This window comes from Erythrolamprus reginae, chromosome 8 (genome assembly GCF_031021105.1).
Source record: "Erythrolamprus reginae isolate rEryReg1 chromosome 8, rEryReg1.hap1, whole genome shotgun sequence".
Lineage (NCBI taxonomy): Eukaryota > Metazoa > Chordata > Lepidosauria > Squamata > Dipsadidae > Erythrolamprus > Erythrolamprus reginae.
In genome coordinates, this window is record NC_091957.1 from 57,833,268 (window position 1) to 57,845,469 (window position 12,202).

At 46.4% G+C, this 12,202-nt stretch overlaps 1 protein-coding gene across 1 annotated transcript in view; it reads right to left on the reverse strand.

The window, feature by feature from the left end:
* Positions 1-2,664: 2,664 nt before the first annotated feature.
* Positions 2,665-12,202, reverse strand: part of STK26 (serine/threonine kinase 26) — a 32,065-nt gene continuing 22,527 nt past the window's right edge. Inside the window, exons 5-12 of the mRNA XM_070760031.1 lie at positions 11,928-12,036; positions 11,227-11,384; positions 9,753-9,938; positions 7,133-7,281; positions 6,630-6,723; positions 6,045-6,107; positions 5,810-5,946; positions 2,665-4,923 (exon numbers count right to left, since the gene is read on the reverse strand). Coding sequence (XP_070616132.1) covers positions 4,902-4,923; positions 5,810-5,946; positions 6,045-6,107; positions 6,630-6,723; positions 7,133-7,281; positions 9,753-9,938; positions 11,227-11,384; positions 11,928-12,036 — 918 coding nt within the window. The 3' untranslated portion in view covers positions 2,665-4,901. The remainder of the gene's footprint in view (positions 4,924-5,809; positions 5,947-6,044; positions 6,108-6,629; positions 6,724-7,132; positions 7,282-9,752; positions 9,939-11,226; positions 11,385-11,927; positions 12,037-12,202) is intronic.

Here is a 12,202-nt window from a genome sequence, read left to right on the forward strand (position 1 = left end):
TGCTGAATTCATTGACATCGTTAAAGGGAAAAACAGAATTGGTTTTACATATCAGGAGTTTCTTCTCCTTATAGCAGACGCCTTCAATCTCGGCAACTTTAAGACTTATGGACTTCAACTCCCAGAATTCTCCAGCCAGCAGAGCTCCAGCCAACAATTTCATTGCTTTAGTACATATTTGGGAGAGGGGCATCATAAATATAATACTATAACCCCCGATTACGTCCAGAAAGGAGCTGGTTGTAAGAGAAGGGGGGGGGGGAGAGAATTAAGTTTGCTAACTCCAGATAGAAGTCAACAATTGGAATTTGAACTAGTTTTTAAAGGAGCTTCCTTTTTCAAAAAAAGAGCTTCCAGTTGTGAGCTGCAGAGTTGCTAGAAATGCCAAAATGCCCTCTAGATGCAAAGGTAAGAGGTGGCAAAGGTAAGACTACCTGACGTCCACTCGAAGGGCGGAGTCTTGGATGCTGCCAATCATGGAGAACAACTCACCTGTACTGTATGGGGATCTCAGGTTTACGTGGGGGAGGGGGGTCTGGGGACCCTCAAGATAAACTGGGGCACGTGTGTGTTTGTGCGTGTGTGAAAGAGCGCCCAAAGCCTCCTCTCCCCCCCACGTTGGGGACCCTCAACATGAACGGAGGAGGGGGTGGAAAGAGGGGAATAGGGCTGGATCATTAGACCTCTGCCTCTGTGTGTGTGTGTGTCAAAGAGGCTCATCTAGATTCTCCGGAGGGTCTCCGGACCTCACTTAGAATCGGACCTCCCCCGTACCCAAATTAGCTTTTTCAGGATTTCAAGAGGAGGCAAACTGCCCCATTCTTTCCTTCCCAAATTTATCATTTTGTTAGGACCGTTCTGTGCAGTCAGGCGGTGGGGAAAGCGAGTTGAATGCTTGGCTGCATGGCTAGAGGTATCACAAGCAGGAAGAGGGAGATTGTGATCCCACTGTATAGAGCGCTGGTGAGACCCCATTTGGCGTAATACTGTGTCCAGTTCTGGAGACCTCACCTCCAAAAAGAGATGGATCAAACTGAACAGGTTCAAAGACGGACTACCAAGAAGCGGTGGAAGGTCTTAAGCATAAAACTGACCAGGAAAGACTTCATGAATCCAATCTGAAGAGTCTGGAGGACAGAAGGAAAAGGGGGGACACGATCGAAACATTTAAATATGTTAAAGGGTTAAATAAGGTTCAGGAGGGAAGTGTTTTTAATAGGAAAGTGAACACAAGAACAAGGGGGCACAATCTGAGGTTAGTTTGGGGAAAGATCAGAAGAAATGTGAGAAAATATTATTTGAGTGATGCTTGGATCAAACTTCCAGCAGATGTGGTTGGTCAATCCACAGGAACTGAATTTAACCATGCCTGGGATAAACCTAGATCCATCCTAAAATAAAATACAGGAAATAGTGTAAGGGCAGACGAGATGGACAAGGAGGCCTTTTTCTGCCGTCAATCTAGGTTTCTATGATCGGCTGGCGACAAAATGTCCCATGTGGCCAAAAGGCTGAGTGTGGAGTGTTTTGGTGACGGAAGGGCTGGGATGAGCAGCTCAGGGTCTTTCGGCGAGGGAGGAAAAGGCAGTGGCCAATTGTCAGAGATCAAAGGCTGCGGATGGAAGAGCTTCGTCCAACTGGCGGAGGCAAAATGTCCCATCCCCCACCTGGGGCAGGGATGTTTTTTCCAGCCCTTACTTGGTCGCTCCCTTTTTCATCATGGATTTTGTTTTTAACATTTGTTTTTAGCAATAACATGTTAGCAATTGCACTTTTTAGAAACAGAGCCAGCCTCTTGCCCCCAACAATCCGGGTCCTCATTGGATCCCCCTCGGAAGGATGGAAGGATGAGTCAACCTGGAGCCAGTGGTGAGATTTGAACTGCTGACCTGCAAATCTAGCAGTCAGCTTCAGCGGCCTGCAGTACTGCCCTCTACCCATTCGTAGCATTGTCGAAGCCCAGCGGAAAACCGCTTTCCTTTAGAGCAGGGGGCGAGGTCCAATCTTGTTACTTTAAGGCCGGTGGACTTCAACTCCCAGAATTCCCCAGACAGCAATGCTGGGAGTTGAGGTCCACAGGTCTTAAAAGTGGCCGTGGGAGTGGACAACCTTCCTTTGCAGCAGTGGCTCTCAACCTTTCTAATGCCTCCTGTTGTGGTGACCCCCAACGCTAAGCCTAGCGCCAATTCTCCCAATGGAAGCTGATTGGCAGGAGAGAGACCTCCACCTTCAACACCTGATTGGTCGGATTGTAAAAATATGTTCCAAGGAGCCAGAATAGAAGCTTTAGTTCCTAACACCAGGGGGAATTGGTCTCTCCCCCACCCCAGGGTCTTACGGGACCCCCGTGAGATGGTTATTCGACCCCCCCCAAAAGGGGTCCCGACCCCCAGGTTGAGAACCACTGTTTGCAGCATCTTCCTATGTTCTGTTCTGTAAACGCAATTTTTTTCAGCAAAAGGGGTCCTATTTTGGCCCCCAATCGCCAAAACCTGGGACAAGGAACTGGGGACCAGCAGAGACCGCCTTTATCTGCCACACATTTTTTTAAAAAAGTCCGTTTTGGGGTCCGAAAGGGTACAAAAACTTTGCTCGCTTCCTTAATTATTGATTCTTGGCTCAGGTGTTTTTGGTGGGACACAATCACACAACGACCACAGAAGATTATAGAACTTAAATATTTATTTGTTTGTGTGTGGGGTTTTTTTTTAAACCCCTTTTGACTTTCTGCATCCCCCTTCCTCAAAAGTGTGAAAGAAGCTTCAACTATAAACGGATTTACACAACTAACAGAGGCCGGGAAGAAGGAGCGCCATGGGTCTGCTCGGATGATAACGGTCATCTTGCAAAGCTTCGCATCCAACTGTATTTACAACTTGTACGGCTTCTGCGTTTATAAAAATATTTTATTTAATCCGTAATATTATTGTTTTCAAAAACTATGTCCAGACTGTTTCCCCCCAGATATAAATTTCTAATGGTGTTTCAGGTATATAGCAATGAAACATTTTTTTTAAACAAACATTTCTTTAAAATTAAAACAAAGGATTTAAAAGTACTTTGTGGGTTGGGGTTTTTTTTACAGTGTAGGCACCATTGAAAACAATTTCCCTTGGCATGTCTATGCACCCTCTCTTGCCAGTGTCTCTATATCTTTTTGTTTTTCCTTACAAAGAAAAGGTTGTAATGGCAACTTTTAATCACAACAACAACAACAACAGAAATTACTGGTTGTTTGCACTCTTATTAAACTCCGTCCCATATTTGGCTGATACACTTCAAATCCGTTAAAATGAATGTTGTGCAAAAACCAAAACAAAAAAAAAATTGTGCAGATCTGAACTATAAAATTAAACGTATCCAGACTTTTTATCAAAAATAAATTTACACCCACACTTCCACAACCAAAGACTGAAATACAACACACTTCGATAGCATAATATACAAACTGGGTTGAAAAGGAAAAAAGAGAGAGAGAGAGAGAGAGAATCCCATCTCAACAGTACCATAAATATATAATCGAAAGCAAGTTTTATAATTTCTTCTACCTTTTCTGAAAAAGAAAAAAAAATCACCTCTGTACTTGCACAGTACTTATCTTTTTTTTTCTGTTAAAGAATATCTATAACTCAAATTATTTGCATATTAACTGGTAAATAGGTATTTAAAAATACACTTTGGGAGGGAGGTGGAAATTAAACAGGGTGGTTGGTGCATGGAGAGGATTTCAAAATCTATCAATATCTTACAAGAGAAATAACACACATACACACCCCACAAAACGCTGGTGTCACAATTTCAGGTCCTGCTCGGATGACGCCCAAGTCGGAAACGGTTTCTCTCCATTTTTACTCCAGGAGAAAAAACTCGGGTCGAACTGGGTCCATTATTTGCCAACCCCCAACAAACCTTTCAACCATATTGCTTTAAAATTTCTTACCATGATGAACGTTTCTTTCAAAGAGGGGGACGGGGGGGGGGGGACTCTAGGGAACCGAAATGGCGGCTGGGTCCATGTGACCGCAACCCACCCCTTTTGTGTGCAATGTATGTTTTTTTAAAAAGAAAAAAAGGGAGGAGTGGGCTTCAGTGGCGTGGCCCCCCAACGGCCATCTTGGTTTCCTTTTTTACGCCTGACCCCTTGACCCCTGGTTGCTGCTACAAAAGGGGGACATACAAACTATACACGGCGTTACAGGACAACTGGCCAAGCCATTTGACGTATTGCTTCCAGGCGGAGGTGAAACTGCCCCCCACCCAAATAAAATAAAACACTGTGCTAAATTCCAAGCGAGCGGAGGTTGCGTGTGGCCAGTTCCTCGCACTCGGTACAGGCCCAAAGAAAAACGACGGCCCGGCGGAGAAGTGCTCTGCGCCCAAAAGGTCTATGCCGCCTTTGGTGGAGGGGCTTGAGGACCACCTGCAACTGAGACAGAGAAGAAGAGAAACCCCAAACGCTCCCGGAACGTGTGTGTGTGGGGGGTGTCTTTTCTCTACAAAGTTAAAAAGTGGTGGTGGGGGGGAGAAGGCTCCATATTTGTGAAGGCGGCCGAGGCGGTTGGCAACCGAGAGCCCCGCCCCCCTTGGCGGCATCTACAAGCAAACGGCACAGACGGTTTTTTGTCTCGTGTTGAGCTTAAGATGAAAGACGTTGGGGACTAAAATATTAAAAGTCGCTCTTTACAAAGGAGAAAAAGGAAGGAAGGAGGAAAAGAAGAAGAAGAGGAAAAAAGCACGTTTGCCATTTACAAAAGAGCGGAGTTAAATCCTTAAATCTGAATCCGCGATCACCAGAAAAATCTATTGCGATGATCCCGAAAAGGCACGAGGAACTCAGGAGGAGAAGCCGAGCCAGAGGAGGGTCGGGTGGGCTGCAGGAGTGGGCGGGTGGGGGTCCTTCCTCAGGAGTCGTTGGCAGAGAACCTGCAGGGGGCAGAGGGAGAGAGAGAGAAAGGCCAGGGGTCCCTCAGGGCGTCTCAGTCGGGGGCTTCGGAATGAGGAAGTCTGGAGCCCTGAAAATATTGACTGACCCCTCGCATCCTGGACATGAACTGCTTCAACTCCCACCCTCAAAACGTTGCTACAGAGCCCTGCACACCTAGAAAACTAGACACAAGAACCGTTTCCCCCCAATGCCCTCACTCTGCTAAACAAATAATCCCCTCAACACTGTCAGACTTTTTACGAAATCTGCACTTCTATTTCTACTAGTTTTTTTCCTTATCATTCCTTTCACTCATCTCCCACTTGTAACTTGTTGCTTGTATCCTTAAGATTTTTATTAATATTGATTGTTTCCCCATTGCTAATTTGACCCCTATGACGATCATTAAGTGTTGGACCATCTGATTCTTGACAAATACTGTAAATGTCTCTTTTCTTTTATGTACACTGAGAGCATCTGCCCCAAGACAAATCCCTTTGGTGTCCAATCACACTTGGCCAATAAAGGATTCTATTCTATTCTATTCTATATTCTCTTCTCTTCTATATTTACTATTCTATTCTAATTCTATATTCTATTCTATATTCAATATTCTATTCTATTCTAATTCTATTCTATTTTCTATTCAATATTCTGTATTCAATATTCTATTATCTTCTATATTCTCTTCTCTTCTATATTCTATTCTACATTCAATATTCTATTCTATTTTATATTCTATTCTATATTCAATATTCTATTCTATATTCAATATTCTATTCTAATTCTATTCTATTTTCTATTTTCTATTCTATTCTATATTCTATTCTATTGTCAATCAAATCAAATCCTGACCATAAGTCAACCCAACCCAGCCTCCCTTACTTCTGGAACTTCTCCATCAGCTTCTTGACCATCTTATCGGTGATGCCGGGGCTGGTGGCTTCGGCCAGGCTGATGCTCTTCTCCAGCTCTTCGATGGCCTGCCTCTTGCTGGCGTTGTTGGAGTCCTGCTGCTTCAGCTGCAGGAGGGGCCAAGAGAGAGACGGGTGAGGGGCTTCGGCCAAGGGGGGGGGCAGGACGCACGCGGGGGCCCCCAAGGGCTCCAGCAGAGACTCACCTCCGCAAACACCGGGTTGATGATCAACGTCAAGCAGCCCAAGGTTTTCAGGAGGTCTTGGTCCTAAGAGAGGGGGGAGGGAGGTTTTCAGACACAGCCTTTCAAGTGCCCGGAAATCTCGAGAAATCTGAAGTCCGAAGCATCGCAGGCGAGTTGGGCCTCTTCCATTTGGGGGTCTCTTGCCCACAAAGGCCTGGCAAAGTGCCCTCTTAACCTGGGCAGCTCTTAATGGGAATGGTGCTGATCCAGTTCTACAGAGGAATCACTGAGTCTGTCACCTGCACCTCCATCACTGTCTGGTTCGGTTCTGCAACCCAACAGGACCGACACAGACTCCAGAGGAGAATCAGAACTGCAGAACAAAACAACGTCTGCCAACCTGCCTCCCATTGAGGACCTGTAGACTGCACGAGTCAAAAAGAGGGCGGGGAAAATATTGACTGACCCCTCGCATCCTGGACATCAACTGTTTCAACCCCTACCCTCAAAACGTCACTACAGAGCCCTGCACACCAAGACAACTAGACACAAGGACAGTTTTGCCCCGAACGCCATCCCAGTGATGACCATGCCGGCTAAACCTACCGTTCCGTTCTGCACCTTCTTGGCGTCCGGCTTTTTCCGCACGGTCGTGAAGCTCCACTCGGGGTGGGAGTTGTTCTCCTTGTTGCTGGACTCGCTAGGGGGCAAGAGGGGGCAAGAGGCAAACTCAACCGACGAGGCCGGGTGGGCTTGTTAAAAACTTTGGTGGGGAAAATAAAATTTAAAAAAATTAAATAATAATAATAATAATAATAATAATAATAATAATAATTTATTAGATTTGTATGCCGCCCCTCTCCGCAGACTCAGAGTCCATGCTACAAATGGACCAAAACTAGATCAGAGTAACCCAAAGAGAAACACCCCAAAACAGTAATCACTTATAAGACTCTTTTATGAAGATTAGTTCAAATAAGAATATATAAGTTATATATTGGATACTGTAGCCTAGAGGATAATTCTCTGCCTTACAAGGCAAAGGTTGCAGGTTCAAGTCCCAGTGGGTAAGGTTCTTTGCCCCCCTCCCAGCCCCCACCCAGACTCACGAATCCGAGCCGTCCGAGTCCGTTTCGTCGCTGCTGTGTCCTTCTGCTTTCCACCTCTTGAACCTGTCAATCAGCTCCGTCAGGTAGGAGGTCTTCTTGGCGCCTTTCAGGATGAATTTGTGCTTCAGCAGCTCCTTGGCCGTCGGACGCTGGGGAAAATACGAGGCGTCCATCCCTTTTCCAGCCAAGCTTCAAGGCACGGGGGGCTGGAGGAGGGCAGGAGACCGAAAGGGGGGCCCCTTCCACCAAGCCCCTGCTTATATCAAACCCTCACACCCATCCACCGTGGGAGGAAAGCCCGGGGGTGGGCACAGGCCCCTCCAGAACCCATTCACGGGGTGTCCAGGGGCGTTTTGACATTGCCTGACATTTCCCTGTAACTTGGGATCTAGTTAAGGCCCAGTCGTAGATCATATGTACAAATGCATAACTATAGAATATGTTGAAATGAATGTAAATATATGGATGTTGACCAACCTGTAAGCATTAAAATGTAAAATATCTTTTTAAAAAAATCAATAAATGTAATTGGGGGGGGGGGAGAAACACTGCAGACGGATGGCAGAAAAAGACCTCCTGGTCCATCTAGTCTGCCCTTCTACTATTTCCTGTATTTTATCTTAGGATGGATCTATGTTTCTCCCAGGCATGGTTACATTCAGTCAATGTGGATTGACCAACCACGCCTCCTGGAAGTTTGTTCCAAGCATCTACCACTCTTTCAGTGAAATAATATTTTCTCATGTTGCTTCTGATCTTTCCCCCAACTAACCTCAGATTGTGTCCCCTTGTTCTTGGGTTCACTTTCCTATTAAAAACACTTCCCTCCTGAACCTTATTTAGCCCTTTAATATTATTTAAATGTTTCGATCATGTCCCCCCTTTCCCTTCTGTCCTCCAGACTAGACAGATGGAGTTCACGAAGTCTTTCCTGGTCAGTTTGATGCTTAAGACCTTACACCATTTTTGTAGCCCGTCTTTGGACCCGATCCATCTGATCCATCTCTTTTTGTAGGTGAGGTCTCCAGAACTGGACATAGGATTCCAAATGGGGTCTCACCAGCGCTCTGTACAACAGGATCACAATCTCCCTCTTGTTATACCTCTAGCTATGCAGCCAAGCCTTCTACTCGCTTTCCCTACCGCCTGACCGCACTGCTTGCCCATTTTGAGACTGTCAGAAATCACAACCCCTAAATCCTTCTCTTCTGAAGTTTTGGCTAACACAGAACTGCCAATACCTGGGCCAACAGATGTTTTCTAGTGATCTTTAACAGCTGTCCACCTCCACTAATGTCTGAGTTTGCCAAGCCAACCACACTCACTACAACACTTTTATTATACGTCTCATCTAGACTCTGACTCAAAATTAAGCTCCAGCCGTTCATCTGATTCATTCTCCGCCATGCTCCAAACATCCTGTGTGGTTTGAAACATCCTACGGCCAAGCCACAAAGACAACACAACGCCTGAAAGTGTTTTGGGCGCAGCGAAGACAACGGCAGCCTTCAAAATCCTGATGACGCCTCGAGATACATTTGGGTCATTCTTTGTCAAGTGGACCAGGTGAAATTGAAGCCTTATTTGAAAAGAAACCATCACAAAAACAACATACAGTGGCCCCTCTACTTACGATCTTAATTCGTTCCTTGACCAGGTTCTTAAGTAGAAAAGTTTGTAAGAAGAAGCAATTTTTCCCCATAGGAATCAATGTAAAAGTAAATAAGGCATTCGATTGGGGAAACCACAGGGAGGGTGGAGGCCCTGTTTCCTCCCAGGAGATTCCTAGAGAGGCCCCACAGAGGCTTCTCCCCGCCTTTTCCAGCCCTGTTTCCTCCCAGGAGATTCCTAGAGAGGCCCCACAGAGGCTTCTCCCCGCCTTTTCCAGCCCTGTTTCCTCCCAGGAGATTCCTAGAGAGGCCCCACAGAGGCTTCTCCCCGCCTTTTCCAGCCCTGTTTCCTCCCAGGAGATTCCTAGAGAGGCCCCACAGAGGCTTCTCCCCACCTTTTCCAGCCCTGTTTCCTCCCAGGAGATTCCTAGAGCGGCCCCACAGAGGCTTCTCCCCGCCTTTTCCAGCCCTGTTTCCTCCCAGGAGATTCCTAGAGAGGCCCCACGGAGGCTTCTCCCTGCCTTTTCCGATTACAGTTTTGGAATCTCAGGTTTGTATGTGGAAAATGGTTCTTGAGAAGAGGCAAAAAAATCTTGAACACCTGGTTCTTATCTAGAAAAGTTCGTAAGTAGAGGCATTTGTAGGTAGAGGTCCCACTGTTTATGACAGAAAAAAACATGCCTTTTCTAATGAGAGCGATAGAAAAAACCCCGTGCTCTTTCTAATAAAGATGATTAAAGGTGATGAAACAGAGCTCTCTGCTTTCTCACCTTCAATCATCTTGGTTTTTATTTCATTAGAAAGAGCAGGTTTTCCCCCCTATCATATATGTTGTTTTTTGTGATGGTTTCTTTTCAAATAAGGCTGCAAAAATCAATCAAGTAGACACCTGGTCCACTTGACAAAGAATGACACACTTAGCCTTGTTGTTTTAGAAGCTCCCCACAAGATAGACCCCCCCCCCCCCCTTCCGGGACGCAGGGGCCGGGAATAGCCCAACACACACTCACAAACGTCGGGTCCTTGTTCAGACAGGCGTCGATAAATTCTTTGAAGGGTTTGCTGAATTCTCCGGCGAGGGTGGGCGGGTTGTTTTTCGGGATGAGGAAGAGAACTCGCATCGGATGCATGTCGGAATTCGGAGGCTCCCCTTTGGCTAGCTCGATGGCCGTGATCCCAAGAGACCAAATATCAGCCTGCGGAGGGAAAAAGGCTGGGCGGCTATTTCGAACGAGGTCAAGACTGCCCCGGCACAAACTGTGGGTTTTGACCTGAAGTGCCTGGTGTGGATCTATGCTCTTCTGGGTTTGGGGAGCATCTTTATAGCAACAGCAATGGCTTTTAGAAACATAGAAGACTGACGGCAGAAAAAGGCCTCCTGGTCCATCTCGTCTGCCCTTATACTATTTCCTGTATTTTATCTTACAATGGATGGATGTTTATCCCAGGCATGTTTACATTCAGTTCCTGTGGATTCATTCTTCATTCTTCCTTCCTTCCTTCCTTCCTTCCTTCCCTTTCTTTCCTTCCTTCCTCCCTCATTCCTTCCTTCTTTCCTCCCTTCCTTCTCTTTCTTTCCTTCCTTATTCATAGAAACGTAGACACATAGAAGATTGACGGCAGAAAAAGACCTCATGGTCCATCTAGTCTGCCCTTATACTATTTCCTGTCTTTTATCTTACAATGGATCTATGTTTATCCCAGGCATGTTTACATTCAGTCACTGTGGATTTACCAACCACGTCTGCTGGAAGTTTGTTCCAAGGATCTACTACTCTTTCAGTTAAATAATTTTAGGCATTCATTCATTCATTCATTCTTTCTTTCTTTCATTCATTCATTCATTCTTTCATTCATTCATTCATTCATTCATTCATTCATTCATTCATTCATTCATTTGGATTTGTAAGCCGCTATATAAAAACATAGTAATGCATCTAATCCAATTAATATAATCACAAAACCCCTAAAAACCCTAAAATAATTTAAAGCATTCATTCCCTAAAACACACTAAAAAGCACTCGTTGGTGGGGGGAAGATCTATATCCCGCTTCCCAGTGCTTGACAGCCCCCTCTAAGCGGTTTACAGAGAATCAGCCTCTTGCCCCCAACAATCTGGGTCCTTATTTGACCCACCTGGGAAGGAGGGGAGGCTGAGTCCACCTGGAGCCTACGGAGATTCGACCTGCCAAACTGCTGGCAGCCCTGCACTCTAACCACTGCGCCAACGAAGCTCCATCTTTAAACTACGTGCAACTACGTTTTATACCTGGGGCAGTCAGGCTCATGATAAAACTCTGGAAACATTTGCTCCTGGGGAAGAACAAGTCGAGGCGATGGGTGTGGGGCGTTTTGGGTGTTTATCGGGTTTTCTGGGCTTTTAGCACTGCGGATGTGTGCCCGCACAGCACATGGAGAAGCGGAGTGGCCGAGAGGGAAGCCAGGACCCACCCCTGCCCTGCAAGGCCTGATAAGGATCTTACTTTTGAGTCGTAGGCCGATTGCTGGATGACTTCCGGGGCCATCCAGAAAGGCGTCCCTACAAAAGTGTTCCTCTTAATTTGAGTATCGGTCAGTTGTCCAGCAACCCCAAAATCTGCAAGCTTCACGTCTCCTTGTTCAGACAGCAACACGTTGGCGGCTATTCGGGAGGAAAAGAGGAGGAAGATTTCATTTAAGAAGAGAAGAAACGTGTGGTCCGAAGGCGGCCTTCTCTCTCTCTCCCTGCATCTCCCTCCCTCTTTCTCTCCATCTCTCTCTCTCCCTCCCTCCCTCTCCCTCCCTCTCTCCATCTCTCTCCGTTTCCCTCCCTCCCCCTCTCTCTCCCTCCCCCTCTCTCTCCCTCCATCTCTCTCTCCATCTCCCTCCCTCTATCTCTCCATCTCCCTCCCTCTCTCTCCTTATCTCCATCCCTCTTTCTCTCCATCTCTCTCTCCCTCCATCTCTCTCTCCCTGAATCTCTCTCTCCATTTCTCTCCATCTCCCTCCCTTTCTCTAAATCTCTCTCTCCCTCCCTCCCTCTCCCTCACTCTCTCCATCTCCCTCCCTTTCTCTCTCTCCCTGTATCTCCCTCCCTCTTTCTCTCCCTCTCTCTGTCCCTCCCTCTCTCCCTCTCCCTCCCTCTCTTCTTCCATCTCTTTCCCTCCCTCTCTCTCTCCCCCCCCCTCTCTCTCCTTTTACACACCTTTGATGTCTCTGTGGATTTTCTTCTCTGAATGCAGGTAGTCCAACCCTTTCAGGATCTCCTTCAGCATCGTAGCAATCTGGAATTCGTCAAAGGGCCCAGCACGGAGCTTGAGAGGAAATAACCAGAGTTTATAAGCTTTCACGAAACCCCAAGCGCCGGCCTTAAAAAGCAGATTCTGAAACACCTCTTTCATTTTCTCTTTAATGTGAAAGTATTGATTGACCCTTCGCACCCTGGACGTACACTCTTTTAACTCCTACCCTCAAAACATC